At 34.5% G+C, this 19,802-nt stretch overlaps 1 protein-coding gene across 1 annotated transcript; it reads left to right on the top strand.

Annotated features, from left to right (window-relative positions):
- Positions 1–569: 569 nt before the first annotated feature.
- LOC136036188 (protein dachsous-like) lies at positions 570–19,802 on the top strand. Its single transcript, XM_065718263.1, has 7 exons — positions 570–873; positions 3,075–3,392; positions 5,585–5,870; positions 6,627–6,926; positions 7,655–7,955; positions 13,409–13,549; positions 17,150–19,802. The coding sequence occupies exons 1-7, from the start codon at positions 667–669 to the stop codon at positions 19,536–19,538; spliced, it is 3,942 nt and encodes a 1,313-aa protein (XP_065574335.1). The 5' UTR covers positions 570–666; the 3' UTR covers positions 19,539–19,802.

Raw genomic sequence — 19,802 nt, 5'->3', positions numbered from 1 at the left:
GCTTAAATACATTCAATAAAGATTTTCTTTTTGCGTTCAGGTGCATAAATGTTCGTTCTTGAAGTCTATCACACTCTCCCAGACTTTTCCTGATCATCCTAAGATTGTAAGATTTTTAACCTATGATTTTTTTCTGATGCTTTGTGTGGTGTGCACCTACCTACATGGAAAAGAAATCAAAAACTTACTCTTCAATTTAAAATTACAACCAAATATTTTCTTTATCAGTCAACCTGTGGACAAAATTATTTACTTGTTTAAAATTCTGTTCGGCAGTTATGGTAATTTGTATTGTTAAGCCATAAAATATGATAAGACAATCGCAAAAGTTTACATTGAACTAAGAAAACAAATCATCTCTGACTTCTTATGTGTTTCCAAAACAAAGGACGCGTACACGTAAAGTCTTTGACATTTATAGTTTTTCACCTTTATAAATTTTGACAGTTTTGAAATAAAGTATAAATGTTGAAAGGAATTTAAAAATGAATTAAACAATTTAAGTATTTTCGGAATTCTGTGACAATCAAAGTGAAAAGCAACTGTCCTTTAATTTATACCATACTGAATATACTATATTTTTTTTACAGTTTTTTAAATGATAAAGGCTCACGCTTTCGAATCCATCCAACTAGTGGAATAATAACCACTCCCTCTGCTCTCACTATGGAGGCTGGTCGTTTGCTTCATCTAGAAGTCATTGCTCGAGACCGTGGATCTCCTTCATTGAGCTCCACAGGACTAGTTCAAATTCGAGTTGGAGATGGGTCTGGAAGTGAACTTCTCTCCGGATCTCCTACTTTACGCTTTCAGAATAGCTCCTATACAGTTAGGCTCCAAGAAAATGCCCCAGTTGGAAGAGATGTTGTGCAGGTTAGTAACTGTGATACATATTGTCCTTTTGAGAAGAGAACATTTCTATTTGACTTCATTTTTTCCTTAAGACATTAGTACCAGGGGACCAAGCTTTATCAGGTGGAAAGAAATACATTAAAAAAAAAAAAATCTCTTTCGCAAAACAACTTTAATTTTAATTTATTCTATTTACTGTAGAAAGTAAAACCATTATGATACTGGACGTCCGGGTGTTTGTGACGTCATTCATATAAAAAAAATCTTTTGCCAAAATTAATTAAGGCCATCTACGAATTTACCCATGGTCGTGACCTATCTAGACCGTTTTTCACAGAGGAAAATGAACGCTCCTTACTACAGTTCGTTACCACGAACTGTTTGAAAACAATAGTTACCGGACGAAGTTCTAGATCGTTTTTTTCACATCAGAAATTGGTAGTATGCCAATTTTCAGACAAAATTACAGTGCTATTTTCAAGAAACAATTTAAATAGATTACATAGATTAATTTACCAAATACATCAAACAGTTTGTGGTAACGAACTGTAAGTAAGGAGCGACCCGGATCAATAGTAACCGGACCTCTAAGAAACGGAATTTTGATACCAATAGATATATCAAAAGAATCGAAGTTTTATGCTGGTTTCAAATAAAGTTTCAAATTAAGTTTCAATAAGTTTAATCCTGCCCATCAAAGGTTACGAGCCTGATAAAATTTGCTTGATTTTTGAAAAAGGAACATCCCCTAAAAGTCATAGAATCCTAATGAAAATCATACCATCAGATTCAGCGTATCAGATAACCCTACTGTAGAAGTTTCAAGCGCCTATCTGAGGAAAATGTGGAATTTTGAATTTTCTGCCAGAAGAAAGATCACGGATGTGTGTTTAATTGTTTTATTTTTTGTTTGTTTTCCCCAGGGGTGATCGTATCGACCTAATGGTCCTAAAATATCGTGAGAGGGCTCATTCGAACGGAAATTAAAAGCTCTAGTGCCCTTTTTAAGTGACCGAAAAATTGGAGGGCAACTAGGTCCCTACCCACGCCCCATTTTCTCAAAATCTTGAGATAACCATTTTGTTCAGCATAGTTGAAAGGCCGAATAACTATGCCTTTAAGGATGTCATAACCCTCCCACAGCCCCTGGGGATAGGTCTTTAAGTTACAAAATTTGCCTATTGTTTACGTATAGTATTTTTCATTGGGATATGCATACATTTTTAGGGGGAGAATTTCCTCGGGGATAATTTTCCATAAGGAGGGAATTTTCCTGGGGGGAGGAATTTTTCACGAGAGATTTTAAACTTAGAATCACTATACGAAATTCTTCTTATGTCTTGCTTTCTCTTTTCCGTCTCAATTTTACAAGTGGAGATGTTAAGGGTAATTGTCCGGGGTAAATTTTCACTAGGATTGAATTGTCTAGAGAATAAATCCTTGGGGAGGAGGAATTTTCCCGTGGAGGAGTAGCCATATATTCTGGCATTATTTAAAAAACGATAAAAACTAATAAAGAAAACAATTTTTTCAACTGAAAGTAAGGAGCAACATTAAAACTTAAAACGAACGGAAATTATTACGTATATGAGGGGGATACTCCTCCACAACACATCGCTCTTTAGGCTAAAGTTTTAATTCTGTCCCAATCTTTTAAGAACGACTCCTGAAACACTTTGTTCGTTTAATTAGTACAATAAGAAGCTTTTTTTAAAAAGTACTAAAAACCTTTAGCGTAAAGAGCGTGGTGTTTTGGAGGAGTGATCCCCTCATATACGTAAGGATTTCTGTTCATTTTAAGCCTCCTTACTTTCAGCTGAACAAACTTTTTTTTTTAAGAAATGAAATAAAATAATCCTCGTTAATAAATGTGGCTTACTTGCTTTATATGGGAATGAGACGCTGCTCCGCTTGGTGCGGCGTCCATAATTTCTCCAATAGAAGTGTTCCATTAGACACGGCTACGTACAACGCCTTCGACATGATACAGCCAATCAAGCCAACCGAAGAGCCCGAAGCCTCGAAGCGCCTCCAGGTTGACGCTTCCAATTATCAATAATTTCGAAACCTCTTGCTTGGACATCATAAGCTGCATATAACGTTAAAAGCTAAAATTTTGATTCTGTAACCGTGTAAGAAGCGAGAAGAAAACTGTTGATAGCGTAGACTGAAGAGTAATAAACATGGGGAATAGTAATAAAGATGTATTTAATATGTTTTAGGTCCTAGCAGTTCGTTCAGACGGAAGAAGACAGCGTATTAACTACAGCTTTGGCAGTGGTAACGAAGACCTAACTTTTGAAATAAATTCAAATAATGGTCTTATTCGAGTAAGGGATCCCAAAAATTTGGATTTTGAAATGAATCAAAGTTTTAAATTGATAGTGGTTGCCCAAGCAGAAGGGCAAACACCGCTTTATGGATATGCAGCTGTATGGATAGAGCTGATAGACCAGAATGACAATTCTCCTAGATTTACTCAAGATCATTACATGGCCTCAGTATGGGAGGGCAACAATAAAGGAACTTTCGTGATGCAGGTAAGTATCGAAAATATTTTCGTTTGGAAAATATTTCAATTTTCAAAATTTGAATTTTCAAAAATTGGAAATTTCTGGCTGAAGCGACGGTTATGGTTTGAAAAAAAAATAAGCCAGAATGAAATAAATAAGTATGGGTTACCTATTTGGCTCGAAAAATAGAGTTAATTTCTGATTTTTTGGGGAGGTGTGCCAAATCCAAAGCCCCTTCATCTGCCTGTGTATCGGTATACGTTGTCGTTTTGTAAACTAAACTGGCTCAAATCTTAGATCTGATCGACAAGTACTTGGTTGGTAATTATCTTCTTAATCTTTATTTTATTGATTGATAACAGTCCAACCTTCATGGACTAACCTAGTTTCTGTATTTTCGACTTGGACGACTGCTCGGCTCTCCTGATCCAAAAACTATATAAAAAAGTATCTATTTTCATCGACAAGATGTAAAAGAGAATGGTTAGCCTTTCCCAACTGTTCAGACCAGTTACCTGATTTATATGATATGGCATTCAAATTCTCTCATCTTTTTCCGCCGTTTTATACTGTGACGCTAAAATGTTTTTGGAGGAGGTCTATATCAACAGTAAAGTTGTAAAAATAGTTTTTCCCGTATAAGACCTTACTATCTGAAATAACTAGATTATTTTTCACTTATAAATAAACTTATCTGTAAGTGAACTAGCTGTACATTTTTATAAACGAGGTTTTTAGTTCTTTAAATGGGTGTTTCAGGCCGCTATATATATAAATACTTCCTACTTGCTACTTATCTCTTTCATGGATACCGAGGAATATACCTATAGGCGGATAAAATTCGTTCTCCAATCTGAAGTATGCTTTTTTATAGTTTTATTTTAGGAGTGGCTACTTTAGAAGTAATTCTTACCAAACATATAATTACTGGTTGCCATTAAAATCCTTCAATTTGTAACCCGAGACGGGATCTCAATTTTATTTTCAGAATTGCCCATTTTTGTGGTATGACTGTCATAAAGTCGACCTTAAGAATATATTTTAAGTACTTTGAGTCTATGACACATAAATTATATACCTCTGCTGTTAACCATCCACGCATACTTGAAAAATCAAATAGAAACATTTATAAGTTTTTATCGTCAACCATTATTTGACTGATCAATTTTACGGCAAATTTATGATTAATAAGAACTGAATATTTTGATTGAGTTCCTTTATGAACTCAGAAATAAAAAGTGAATTTCTTTAATTTCTGTGACATTAATCTTTTTGTATTTTATTGCTTATAGTTCATTGCAAACAGCAGCACATTTGTTCAGATCTCACTTTTTACTCGGAGAAGTTTCATAAAGACTTGAAGTTATTGAAGTTTGAAGCTAAAAGTTATTAGTATGTAGCAGGTCCCTAGCAAAAAAAAATTCGAGGGGGGAGCTAAAAAAAACGTTAAAAAAAGCATCAAAATCTGATTTTTTGTATTTCTGTTAGGTTTTTAGAGAGTCGGACAACTGTTTCGGGAGGGGAGGGAGGTTCGAAACCCCCTACCCTCCATTGAATACGCCCCTGGTATGTAGCGTAATTACTGTAATATGAGCCTAACAACTAGTATACTTTTTCTTAACCTGCTATGTTGAATTTTATCACTTTGTTTCAGTCGTGTCTGTTAGTACATCCAGTATATATTTTTTTCAAAATAATTTCGTTTCTTTGCTGCAATACCCCGGTAGAAAACGTTCTTAATATATCCTTGATCACTTCTCAAGGCCTTTACTTATGGCTCACTTATCCCTACAATCAGGGATTTTCCCAGAATTTTGATTCAAAGGATCGACCTAACTATGGAGTAGCTCATTTTCATCCATTACTTAATTGACAAGTGTTGATTCAATGATATTTTGTATGGTTCCTGGGGAAGGAGTGCCTTCTCCCTAGATATGGCTTTGTTTAAAAGCAGTGTTTTGTAATTCGAAAAGTTCATTTCCACTGTTAAAATTTTCTTTTCTCGTATTGGTTATTTCTTTCTCTACGTATACATAGGTTGTATTGTGGTTCTTGTGAATTTAACAAGCCAGTGAATACAATTGTATGTTCAGCTAATTTAGGGGGGCTTAGGGGTCAAATACTCTTATATTCATTGAGTTTCAGACTTTCAAAATCGTTTTGTATAGTTTTATTTTGACTCTTATTTCATTCCATAAAAAATGTAAACCCTATTTCAGGTGTCGGCTGCTGATAGTGACAGTAACATTAACGCAAAAGTTGCTTATCATATTGTTGACGGAAATTATGATAATGCTTTCGTCATTGATCCGCCGTTTTCTGGAATAATAAAGACCAACATAGTTCTGGACAGAGAAATCAGAGACTCCTATCGCCTCACAATAATAGCAACAGATGATGGGACACCGCAACTTACTGGCACATGCTCACTAAGGATTAACATCGTGGACGTCAATGACAACCAGCCAACGTTTCCTCCCTATAGTGTTGTCAGTGTTAGTGAAGGTAGGGCTTTGAATTATTGTTATTACGCATTATTATTTAAGAAAAAAAGAAAAAACCGTCAACTAATGCCAATGCTACGGAAATCTTAAGGAATGTTAGGAATTTGGCTTAGTGATAGTTATGAAGACATGAACATATTAATTGTAAAATCGATAAAATTTGCAAAAGATAAAGAAGGACCTGATACCTCCAGCAATAACAAGAGAGAAAGAGGGAGAGAAAGAGAGAGAGAGAGAGAGGAGAGAGAGAGAGAGAGAGAGAGAGAGAGAGAGAGAGAGAGAGAGAGAGAGAGAGAGAGAGAGAGAGAGAGAGAGAGAGAGAGAAAGAGAAAGAGAGAGAGAGAGAACAGGGGAGAGAAAAGTAGAGAAAGGGCAGAGTATAGGGAGTTAAGCCCGGCGGGGAGGGATCGACAAGTTTTAAAGAAATTAAAATCATAAGTGTTTTTGTATAAAAAATTCTAAAGCATAGTGACGTGGCTGATACTTGGCTAAAAATATTGTATATTTTAAGTTATGATCGCAAATTCGAAGTTCGACCAAATTGAGGGGTAAAATAATTATTTAGGAAACTTAAGAGTTTTATATTTCCAACGGAACTATTATATATATATATTCTCGTCTTTAATTGTGTCACGATTGTTTCACCTGTTAAAATCTATGTAATTTTGAGAAGACCAGCAATCTTTGTAGTCACTGAAAGAAAATAAACAGTATAGATGTTTTACATATTTCGACTTGTAATTAAAATCTTTTGTAGGGTCTGTTGTTGGAACTGTTATCACAACAATAACAGCTAATGATGTGGACACAAATCCAACCCTTGTCTATGATTTTGCTGAAGGTGGAAATCCCGACAGGAGATTTGCAATTGACAGATTTTCGGGTCGTATTACTCTTGCTGCTCCTTTAGACCATGAAAAACAGTCACGGTACACCCTTCGTATTCAAGCATCAGATTCAGCCCACGTTACTGAGACATCTTTGATGGTTACAGTTTTAGACGAAAATGATAATGCTCCTATGTTCAGCCAATATTCTTATGACGTTTTGGTCCCTGGTAAGTTCAAGATAGCTGTTAATTTATTTCTTTTTTGATTTCTTAAAAAAGGCCGATTGTACGGGTCCATTTTATGAAACATCAAACCCTTATATCCTTAGAAAATAAAAGTAACTTTTATTTTTATCCCTATCTGCCTGTATAATGTTTACAATCCATAGTTACTTGTAGACAAAATTTAAGTTTTGTGAGTGTCTACAGTTTGACCTTGCGAAATAAGAAAAGTGCATTTTCAACTATAGTGAAAAACAATCTTGTATCAGCAAAACTAGTCTCGACATTTTTTATCGTATCTCTTTAATACGAGGTTCAAGTATACTTTCCATTAGGGAAATGTTTTTCATTTTTTGTTCCTAAGAGTTGCATTTGGTAGATTGGTATATTGTACCAAAAGCAGTTTTTATGAACATCAACTAGAAATAAATTGCAAAAACTATGACTTTAAACAAAATCAGCTTCTTTGATGCAAACAAAATATTTTTGATTTTTTAATCAAATAATCTATATAACAGAGATGATTCGACCTTTGGTGAACCTGATTAGTAAATTGAAGGAAACGAATTTTTTGAGATTATCTATGGAATATTAAACAAAAACAACAAACGCAAATTTTTTTTGATCTTCAGTCTCATTTCTACCTTCAAAATGTTTACATATGGTTTTTATAACAGAAAAGGATGTCATAAATATAAAAAGAGTCTTATTAAACTTTGAAATTCTTTTTCCAGAGCTAACAAATACTGGACGTGCCATTTTGACTGTCAATGCAACTGACCGTGACTCGGGAATGAACGCAAAGATTCGTTATAGCATTGTTAGTGGACTTTGGGAAGGATTCTACATTGGAGAGGATACTGGAGTGATATTTGCTAATCGATCAATTCCTTACGATCCTAGACGCTCGGTTATGTATCTTTTAATCAAAGCAGAAGATTCTGGGAGACCTCCAAAATCGGTTCTTGCGCCAGTTCGGATCGTTATAGCAGACGTCAATAACCATGCACCAAAATTTACCCAGGATGTTTACAGGTAGATCTTAACGTATACATGTATATTCAAATCACGATAATAATAGCATCAAAACTATATATATATATATATATATATATATATATATATATATATATATATATATATATATATATATATATATATATATATATATATATATATATATATATATATATATATATATCTATATATATAAAAATAAGTTGTCTGTGTGTGGATCTGTGGATCTGTGGATCAGGTGACGTCATGTTTGTCCGCATATGACGTCTGAATTATTTCACACTAATACAAAAGAAGAAAAAAACTAAAAAAGGTAAAAACTACAAAAAAAAACTAAAAAGAAAAAAAAACTAAAAAAGCTAAAAAACTAAAAAAAACTAAAAAAAGGTAAAAATCTAATAACTAAAAAAAAACTGAAAAAAATAAAAAAAGGCAAAAACTACAAAAAAAAATAAAAACTAATAAAAAAAACTAAAAAAGCTAAAAAACTAAAAAAACTAAAAAAAAACTAAAAAAAGGTAAAAAACTAAAAAAAAATAAAAACTAAAAAAGAAAAAAACTAAAAAAAGGAAAAAACTGAAAAATAAAAGAGAAAAAGAAAACTAAAAAAATATGAATAAATATATATAAAAATAAGTTGTTTGTGGGTTATGTCTGTCTGTCTGTCTGTCGAGTGACGTCGTGTTTGTCCGCATATGACGTCTGAATTATTTCACACTAATACAAAAGAAGAAAAAAAACTAAAAAAGGTAAAAACTACAAAAAAAACTAAAAAGAAAAAAAACTAAAAAAACTAAAAAACTAAAAAAAACTAAAAAAAGGTAAAAAACTAAAAACTAAAAAAAACTGAAAAACTAAAAAAAGGCAAAAACTAAAAAAAAAACTAAAAACTAATAAAAAAACTAAAAAAGCTAAAAAACTAAAAAAACTAAAAAAAGGTAAAAAACAAAAAAAAACTAAAAACTAAAAAAGAAAAAACTAAAAAAAAGGAAAAAACTGAAAAATAAGAGAAAAAGAAAACTAAAAAAATATTAATAAATATAAAAAATATAAATATAAATATAATATAAATTAGCAATCAACAAAGCACCGAGACACAAATGACGACCGGGACACAGGGAGTATAAATGACGACCAGGACATAAGTAAAAAAAAAAAACTAAAAAAACTAAAAAAATGGTAAAAACTACAAAAAAACTAAAAACTAATAAAAAAAACTAAAAAATCTAAAAATCTAAATAAACTAAAAAAGAAAAAAAAGAAAAAAGGAAAAAAATAAAGGAGAAAAACAAAACTAAAAAACGAATGTATATACAGACCGGGACACCGGGATACAAATGACGACCGGGACACAGGGAATATAAATGACGACCGGGACACAGGGACACAACTACAATGGGGACGCCGGGGGGCACAGGGGGATATAAATGACGACCGGGACACCGGGACACAAGGAATATAAATGACGCCCGGGACACTCAAAGAGAAATCACAGACTGGAACACCGGGACACAAATGACGACCGGGACACAGGGAATATAAATGACGACCGGGACACAGGGACATAACTACAAAGGGGACGCCGGGGTGCACAGGGGGATATATAAATGACGATGGCGACTCAGGGAATGGTCGATTAGCAATCACCATCAACAAAGCTCAAGGGCAATCATTAGAATCATGAGGTATAGATCTGAATACGGATTGTTTTCCCATGGACCATTATATGTTGCATGTTCAAGAGTCGGTAAACCTGAAAATCTATTTATATGCACAGACAATGGGACAGCAAAGAATGTTGTATATTCGCAAGTTTTACGTAGTTAAAAACATATATATATATATATATATATATATATATATATATATATATATATATATATATATATATATATATATATATATATCTATATATATAAAAATAAGTTGTCTGTGGATGGATGGATGTGTCAGGTGACGTCACCTGAAAAAACTGGATTAGGTGACGTCAAAACTGAAAAAACTAAAAAAAGGCAAAAACTACAAAAAAAACTAAAAACTAATAAAAAAAATAAAAAAGCTAAAAAACTAAAAAAACTATAAAGGTAAAAAACCAATAAAAAACTAAAAAAAAACTGAAAAAACTAAAAAAAGGCAAAAACTACAAAAAAAAAACTAAAAACTAATAAAAAAAGTAAAAAAGCTAAAAAACTAAAAAAACTAAAAAAACTAAAAAAACTAAAAAAAGGTAAAAAACTAAAAAAAATAAAAAATAAAAAAAAACTAAAAAAAAGGAAAAAACTGAAAAATAAGCTAAAATAAAGGTAAAAACCAATAAAAAACTAAAAAAAAAAGGAAAAAACTAATAAATGACGACACTCAAAGAGAAAGCGACCAGGACAAAAGGAATGTTCGATTAGCAATCAACAAAGCACCGGGACACAGGGAGTATAAATGACGACCAGGACATAAGTAAAAAAAAAAAAACTATCTATATATATAAAAATAAGTTGTCTGTGGATCTGTGGATCGTGGATCAGGAGACGTCACCTGAAAAAACTGGATCAGGTGACGTCAAAACTGAAAAAACTAAAAAAAGGCAAAAACTACAAAAAAAACTAAAAACTAATAAAAAAGCTAAAAAACTAAAAAAACTAAAAAAAAGGCAAAAACTACAAAAAAACTAAAAACTAATAAAAAAAATAAAAAAGCTAAAAAACTAAAAAAACTAAAAAAACTAAAAAAAGGTAAAAAACTAAAAAAAACTAAAAACTAAAAAAAAACGGGACACAGGGACACAACTACAACGGGGACACCGGGGGAAACAGGGGGATATAAATGACGACCGGGAAAAAAAACTAAAAAGAAATAAAAACTAAAAACTAATAAAAAAAACTAAAAAATCTAAAAATCTAAATAAGCTAAAAAAGAAAAAAAAAGGAAAAAAATAAAGGAGAAAAACAAAACTAAAAAACGAATGTATATACAGACCGGGACACCGGGATACAAATGATGACCGGGACCCGGGACACAGGGAATATAAATGACGACCGGGACACAGGGACACAACTACAACGGGGACACCGGGGGAAACAGGGGGATGTAAATGACGACCGGGACACCGGGACAGGGAATGGTCGATTAGCAATCACCATCAACAAAGCTCAACGGCAATCATTAGAATCATGAGGTATAGATCTGAATACAGATTGTTTTCCCATGGACCATTATATGTTGCATGTTCAAGAGTCGGTAAACCTGACAATCTATTTATATGCAAAGACAATGGGACAGCAAAGAATGTTGTATATTCGCAAGTTTTACGTAGTTAAAACCATATATATATATATATATATCTATCTATATTCACAGGTGGGACATAGGGACACAACTACAATGGCACGTAACTATTATGGCGCGTAACGACTTACGCGCGCGGGGGGGCTTGGGGGGGGCGCGAAGCGCCCCCACCAACTAGGTGTTGGGGTGGCGCGAAGCGCCACCCCAACAGCTAGTATATATATATATATCTATCTATATTCACAGGTGGGACATAGGGACACAACTACAATGGCGCGTAACTAATATGGCGCGTAACGACTTACGCGCGCGGGGGGGCTTGGGGGGGGGCGCGAAGCGCCCCCACCAACTAGGTGTTGGGGTGGCGCGAAGCGCCACCCCAACAGCTAGTATATATATATATATATATGTATATGTATATATACATGTATGTATATTTATGCATATATTAAAAAAATAATGTTCTTTTATCCTCCACCATCCAACTCCCCCAAAACAACTTCGTGGAAGTTTCAATTTGATCTTCCCTCGTGCAGCAAAGCAGGGTATACTTACTAAACTACGTATACGATTCGTCACCTTTAAATGAAAACTACTGATTGGATATAATCTTTTTAACTGTATGCTATATTCGCTTGCCTTCAGACTTCAAGTATAAAATAATGGAAAAAAATATAAATTCTCTGATTGTTGGAAACCAGCTGTCTGTGAACATTGTAAAAGCTCTCTTGATAATAGACTTGCATTTGTGCCGCAGCTACTCTTTCCAATCCGCTTCGTCAGTTTACTTACATATGTTTATTAATTATACATATAGTAGGATAAAAAATCAGTCTTAAGTAAATAACAGTACTTGCGCTATAAGCTTCACTACTATAAAAGCTTTTTCCTGTTGTCAAATAAGTTTTTTTGACTACATACAAATCTTAGTTTATAGAAACCGCTTTTAATCGACGACTGAGTTAGATTTTCTATTCTTAACTAAATTCTAGAAGAAAAGAAAAACAAATTCTAGATGGAAATTTGAGAAGTAGTACATTCTGTTTGTTGTCTACTGTGACAAAGAATATTATTAATATTATTGTATACGGATTAACAAAAAAAAAAATTAGTACCTTGAACCACTGGGTTATTCGTGGCTTGCTTATATTTCCCCCCCTTTTTTAAGAGTCTTCCTTGGTAGCGCTAAGGGTTCACTATTGTTTTATCCATTCTAAGTCCCTCACCCGCCAGCTTCAGACCGGCTTGGGTAGGTAGCACTTATCCCTTAGATGAGAAGGGAGAGCCACCCTCTACTCACCATCGGCAGCAATCAGCACTTGATTCTCTGACCCAATACTAGTACGAAAACTTCTTTTCCCCTTTTCAGATTGATCGTCAAGGGGTCTTTTCTTGTGCTACGGTCAAGGATTTGGCAGTGCAGTTTCTAACGTGATCTAATAGCTCCTCCCTTTTTGTGGAACTGTAAATTTACTCATGATTTTGATGAATACCTTTAGACTTAATATTTTTCGGATGATTAGAGTTAATTCAAAATGAGGATTGTATTTAATATTTGCTTTCAAATATATGGTTTTATAGTTTTGGTTGCTCTTGATGAGGGTTGCTCTTTTCTTATAGTTATTTACCACAAAAAGTTTGATGAATCACGTTTCCTACATACATCTGTCATATGTTTTTGTTTAGTATTTCAACAAAAGTCTCCATACATTTATACATTTAAGATAAAGAATGCCACTACCCTTGGGTTTGATGTTTACATAAATGTAAGATATCACCGTGGATAGTAAATAATGAAATTCATTTACATACGCATATCTGTACAAAGAGCAAGAAAGGGGGATTTTTCTCTCATAAATTTCTGACATTCCCTGGTTCTTGTTGATAATGCTGCCAGTTCTCCTTTCTCATAAATATCGGGCCTATAAATACCTCACCTGCATTTATCTTAAAATGGCCGTTCTTATTGAATTCTTAGTAGAACAGAAAAGAATAGAGACAAGCTCAGGTGAAAAGACTTAAACTAGGTATAAAATAATCCGAATATTCAAAGGATCTATGTATCTTGTAAAAGGTAATAAAGATTACCTTGTACGTAAGACTAATACATTGCTTTCATCAATAAGATTGTATATGTGCACCAATCCTGTAAGTAATAATGTTCATGGAAGTATCATAATCGTTTATTTCAGTGTTCTATTGCCTGAAGATTCGCCTCGAGGAACAACTGTTGTCCAAGTAACAGCAAACGACCGAGACGAAACGAGGGACAACAGGAATATTGATTATTTTATAGAAGATGGCAATTTAAATGGAACTTTTCAAATAACAAGGTAGGGTTCCATCTTAGTTTGACCTTTTTTATTAACAATATTAGTTCGCCGATATCTTTTTTTTACCAATCACACAAAAAATAGGAAAAGTCTAATGTTCTAGCCGAATTATAAGGGTTTGTTGATTTTTGAAAATGAAATTTGGTAAAATTCTACTTAAGCTACCTTTTTCTATCTTGGAAAGGGTTTAGGTTAGGAAAATGAAACTTTCAGTAATTAATCCAAGTTAAAAACATACTCTGGGACGGTATTGCCAAGCTTCTATGTTAATCTTCTTCTGATTTTTAAGAGTTAGAAATTTGCCTGCTTGACAGGTAACCTATTGAAATTTTGACATAGCGATATATACTTGGTCATCAACTATTGGGCCAAAACTAAACTTAAGCATACAGAGTTGTGATTAAGAGAGGTGGTGAACAGAAACTAAAGCACAGAACAGAAATCTTTTCAACAGAAACTAAAACATTAAAAAGTGAATTTAGATTACAATATATCAAATAGTTTGTGGTAACAAACTAAAAGTAGGAAGTGACTCGTGCTAACAAATTGAATTGTTACAACAAAAAGGACTTGTCAAAGTGTGACAACGCTCTATTTTCGTTAATTTTGATTACTTTATTGTATCTTATTGAAGTGCCATTCTAGCAGTTGGTGTGAGCCACTCGACATCAAAGCATGATATTAATTTGTATTACGAGCAAGTTCTACATCCTCTACGTAGAGCCAAAGCCTCTACAGTTCCCCTTAAAACGGTCAGAGTTGGTTCAAAGAAACCAGTTTGCTCTCTCTCCCCGAATCTTGTGAAGGTTAGGCAGCATGCCAAGTTTTGGCTACGCTTATGAATTGCCTGCGGAAGACCACATCGGAGACTTTTGACCTAAAGTGCAGGGCAAAGCGTAATTACAAAAAAGAACTCCGTAAGTTTCGCCTGAAAGGAATTTTGCAGTTCTCTGGTTCGCAGAACTAATGACGCCAAGTTCATAAAGCTGACGAGAGTTCGTACGGCCAACCATCTTCCAATCTCTCACTTAGTGTGTGGGAAGAATATTATAAGGACACTTACCGTGATAAGAATCCTTCAGTCAGTGCAAAATTTTCTGCTTGTATTTATTCACTATTTCCCGCTCGATTCACTCAATCACATACCCCAGCTGTTACAATTACAAGCATTCAACAACCTTTACTGAGGTTGAAACCCTCGTCCTCACCCGACAGTGAAGGTCTCTGCCCCGAACACCTTTTTAGAGCACCGAATGAACTTCGTTCTCATCTCCATTTGATTTTTCAAATAATTTTATGCAATCGAATCATGCCAAAGGGTTTTCTAGTCGGCCATATTACGTCTCTGGTAAAGAGAGGTAAATCAGCAGACTATTGTGAATCATATAGGCCAATCACAGTTGCTAGTAATGCGAACAAAATGTTCGAGTACGTAATATTGCCCATTACTAGTGTTAAAGATTGTGGTGCAAATCAAATCGGTTTCTCGAAGGGTCTTGGTTGTCAACATGCTTATCGAATTCTATATAAGATTCTTGTCGACACGCAATCCAAGAATGATTCACTATTCCTTTGTACAGTTGATATTTCGAAGGCTTTCGATTCTGTGAGTCGTCATCAAGCAATTGCTTCTTTGATTAAAGCGGGAATTAATAAAAGTGTATATGCGACGGTACTTTGTTGGTTCTGTAATTATATTGTTTTTGCCAAATGTGATTCGAGGCCGAGTGCTGCTCCTATTCAAATAGAAAATGGGGTCCGCCAAAAGAACGTGCTATCGCCCAGCATATTTAAGTCATCTATTGCTGATGTTCTGGATGGCCTTTTGCCCACTTCGTTTCTTAATATTGTGGAGATAACGTATCTTGCGTACGCTGGCAATGTATTGCTGATTAGTAGAACGCTCAAGATCTTCAATCGAATCTTGATAGACTCATGCGTGATTTTTCCAGTGTTGGTTTACGTTTTAATAGTTCGAAGTGTGAATTTTGAGTGTTTTACTGTAGTTATCCAGTTTCTGTTTCCATCGGTACTTCTGCTATTTCTTGCGTTGATTCATTTATGTATCTGGGAGCACGGTTCGCTTGTACGTTACGTCAGACAAGAGAGGCAATATGTTGTCCAATAGTGGAAACTTTACGATCCAGTTATGGTTCGATTGTACCAAATCGTGGTAGCTTTTGCCGGAAAGATCTTGGAAAGATTTTCGCGTCTTGTGTTGTGCCCCACGTTTTGTGCTTGTCTGGAGTACTCCTCCTCCTGAAAGGAAGAGATGTGTCGCGTCTTAGAACAAATTACTCTAAATTTTGTAAATATTTCCTACATCTTCCTTCCAGGCACAGTAATTCAAAAATAATTCAGAATTTCCATGTCCGCGATCCTTTTCATCATTTGGATAGTATTGAGCTCCGTGCTAAGCGTAAATCAACATCAGCAAAGTCGCGTCTCGTGCCTCTTTTTTGTGAATAGTGCTTTAAGTGATTTCTAATATTTTTCATATACTCCACTTCTATCTTTGCGTTTTTATAGTGGGTTTGTAAAAAAAAAAAAAAAAAAAAAAAAAAAAAAAAAAAAAAAAAAAAAAAAAAAAAAAAACTTATTCTTTAAACTTATAGATAGGAGCCTGAGAAGATTTTCCTGATTTTCGAAAAGGGGGAAAATATTCCCAAACCAGAGAGTAATCTTGACAAAAATTACACCATCAAGTGAGAGCATATATAATCCTATTGCAGAGGTTTCAAGTCCCTATCTACAAAAGTGTGAAATTTTGTATCTATTACGAAAAAAATAATCAAAAACGAGTTTGTTTTTTCTCAGGGGAGACCGTATCGAAAAGATTGTCTTTTTTTAAGTACAAAAGTTCAATCGTCAAAGATTAGCAGCATTAAAAATTTGGGTAATTTTTGAAAAGGAAAAAGACGGTTCCCAAGAAACGGTTGTCATCTTGATGAAATATACACAATAAAATTCAGCTTATGTTGTACCAACAAAAAAGGGAAACTTTTGTTGATTTAACGACCTGCTTGTTTTTTTTTTCTGTCGTTTTGGTTTTTTAAATCAGGGATGATCTTGTTGAATCAGTGGTCGTATATTACTGGAAGAGCTCGTTTCAATATAAATTCAAGTTTTAGGGTTGTTTTTAAGCACCGCAACAAGCCTCAGAGGCCATACTTCTTTCCAGTGGTACATCTGTCCTAAAAAATATGTGTACCTCATAATTTTTTTATTTTTTTATTTTTACAACACTGCTTCATTCATAAATACATATAAACTGTGTAAAGGGCTGTTGAAATTTTTTTTTTTTTTTTGCTAAACATTACTAACCTACTGTATTTTATGGAAGTTTCTGTTTTATTTATTATTATCTATAGTTTTGTCTTAAAATGGTACGTTTGAATTTTACAGTCTTTCTAACTTTTATTTTTGAATTGTTAGTGTTTTAATTAGCAGCATGCTTACTTTGCGCATGAAAATCCAGCGTATTTCAAGGGAAAATTCTGTTTTATTTATTAGCATTTCTTGTTTCTTGTTCGTCATGGAAATTGATTAATGGATTTCATATTCTATTCTGCGAATTATTAATTTTCTTTTTATTTCCAGCGATTCTGGAGAAATAATACTGTTGCGGCCTGCAGATCGTGAACAAGTTTTAAACTTCCAATTGAAAATTTTGGCAATGGACCGTGGATCACCCTCGCGAAACGCCACAGCAGACGTCACAATAGTTGTCGAAGACGCTAACGATAATCCACCAGTATTCAACCAATCATTATTTGAAGTTAATATAAATGAAGGCAAGTTAGTTGGCTCACCTGTTATTCAGCTATATGCAACCGATTGTGACGAAGGCGACAATGGTCGAATACGTTATGACATTACATCTGGCAATGAGTTAAAAATGTTCGAAATTGATCCAGTGACAGGAATAGTTGTAATCAAAAAGCCTCTTGATTACGACAAAAGGCTTGAATATAAACTTGTGATAAGAGCTAGTGATGGGCATAAGAAACACCCTCTCTCGGCGATAACAGCGCTGTCTGTGAAACTTCTTGACGAAAACGATAATATGCCTATTTTCCCTATCAACCAATATCACGAATATGTTCCTGAAAATATGCCATTGGGAACAAGTGTCTTTACCGCGAAAGCAAATGATCTCGACAAAGGCATATTCGGGAAATTGAACTATACAATATCAGAATCGGATGGGAGTAATTTTGCCGTAGATAAACATAGCGGAGTTGTTACAACAAGTGCCATTTTCGACTACGAGATGAAAAGCAAGTACTATTTTGTAATTACAGCAACAGATCTTGGTAACATGACTGCATCAGCGCAAGTTCTAGTTGAAATAGAAAGCCGAGATGAATTTACTCCGGAATTTGACGAACGATCATACAATTTTGTGATGAGAAGTGATGCAAATGTAGGATATGCTGTTGGGCGTGTACATGCTACTGATAAAGATAAAGGAGTTGACGGCCGTGTTGTTTATCATCTTAGAAATAGTCATCAGAATTTCAAAATTAACAAGACAAATGGGATTATTACAGTTAAGAAACGTCTGGATGATCAAGCAGGAGGTCGTAGAAAACGGGAGCTACAACAGAGCCCTAGTGTTAGTCTTGTAGTTGTGGCTAGCTCAGGTCGCTATGGATCATTAACAAATATGACCGTTGTAGAAATCACTATAGATGGAGAAGGTGTACTATCAACAAGTGAAAGTAGTGTTAGTGTTGGAATGGCGGACTGGGCACTTGGTTTGCTTATATCACTTGTCTTTCTTGTTATTGGATTTATTGCAACCTTAGTGTTTCTTCATATGCGCCATAGGCGACAAAGCAAGAAAGCTGATAATACTCATGGAAAAGAAGGTATGGCATCAATGTCTGAACATCACTATGACCAAAGTACATTTGATACTTTGTCTTATCCCCCAGAATATGATAATATGCCCGGCTATGATCCTACCGAAAGGAGACATAGGCATGTTAATACGACGTCAGAAATTTCAGATCAGAGTCATTCAGCTTCCAGTGGACGAGGGTCAGCAGAAGAAGGTGAAAATGACGTTGATGAAGAAATAAGAATGATCAATGAAGGACCATTGAGGCAGCAGCAACAAGCCGCAAAACTCCAACGCTTAGGCTTAAATGTGCTTATTCCTGATTCTGGCATCCATGCTGGGGATGACGATAATTTATCCGATGTCAGTGTTCAAAATACTCAAGAATATTTAGCTCGTTTAGGAATAGATACTTCACGCTCTGACTTACCGGATCATTCTGCTTTAGCTCTGCCACCTCATTTGACGCACCCAGCCATTCATAGTCATTCTTTGGCTTCTATGCATATTTACGATGAGAGTGGTGGCGCTGACACAGAAAATATGGATTTTTCTCATTTAATTTATGCCAAGTTGAATGATGGCTCAACTGGAAGTGTAATAGAAGGACAAAGGCCTTATAGCTATGTAGTTGATGATAGTCAGCCTTCTATGACCGGCTCTTTAAGTTCAATTGTACACAGTGAAGAGGAGTTGACTGGGAGTTATAATTGGGATTATTTATTGGATTGGGGACCGCAATATCAGCCTTTAGCTCACGTATTTGGGGAAATAGCCCGACTTAAAGATGACACAATGCGAGATGATTATAGTACTAGTTCAAGTGCTAGTAAAAAATCAGTAATAACCCCAATTAAAACTATACCACCACCCTTAATTACCAGTGTGGCACCAAGAACTATAGTACCTGTTGTTACAAATAGAGTCAGTTATCCAAGTGTACCTATGTTACCGAGATCGCCAATTAGTCATGAATCGTCTTTTGCCGGTCCAGCCCTTTCTCCTAGCTTCTCACCTAGTTTGTCACCATTAGCCACACGGTCACCGTCAATTTCACCTATGGTGACAAGTGGTTTAGTCCGGTCATCTCGGTCTGCAGTTAGTGCTCCATCCACCTCGTCTGAAGCTGAACTAAGGCTGTAATTTCGAAAAGACGTGTCTATTCGACAAATGTTTGTGATACTTAAACAATTAGTTAATTTTATTACTGTTCTTCTTTGTGTTGAAAAATCAAAATGTACATTTTTGCCACTTGTGTGCCATGTTTTTCTAAAACGCCAAGTCTGTTTTTAATGTTATCATTATTTTTTTGTAAATTTTTGTACATTAAGTTGTAAATGTAATTGTCTTTTTTCAAACGAAAAGTTTTCTTACTGTCGTTAGAATTTAATAAAATCTTATATGGTA

The sequence above is a fragment of the Artemia franciscana genome, chromosome 15 (assembly GCF_032884065.1).
Source record: "Artemia franciscana chromosome 15, ASM3288406v1, whole genome shotgun sequence".
In the NCBI taxonomy this organism is placed as follows: Eukaryota; Metazoa; Arthropoda; class Branchiopoda; order Anostraca; family Artemiidae; genus Artemia; species Artemia franciscana.
Note: the sequence above shows the minus strand (reverse complement) of the source record. Positions and strands in the feature narration are given on the sequence as shown.

Excerpts from the sequence above, each read along its gene's own strand:
- LOC136036188 (XM_065718263.1), top strand. The coding sequence starts at position 667 with ATGGAGGCTGGTCGTTTGCTTCATCTAGAAGTCATTGCTCGAGACCGT. Across the intron at positions 6,927-7,654 it reads TTATGACGTTTTGGTCCCTG|AGCTAACAAATACTGGACGT; the intron begins GTAAGTTCAAGA and ends TTCTTTTTCCAG. Across the intron at positions 13,550-17,149 it reads GGAACTTTTCAAATAACAAG|CGATTCTGGAGAAATAATAC; the intron begins GTAGGGTTCCAT and ends TTTTATTTCCAG.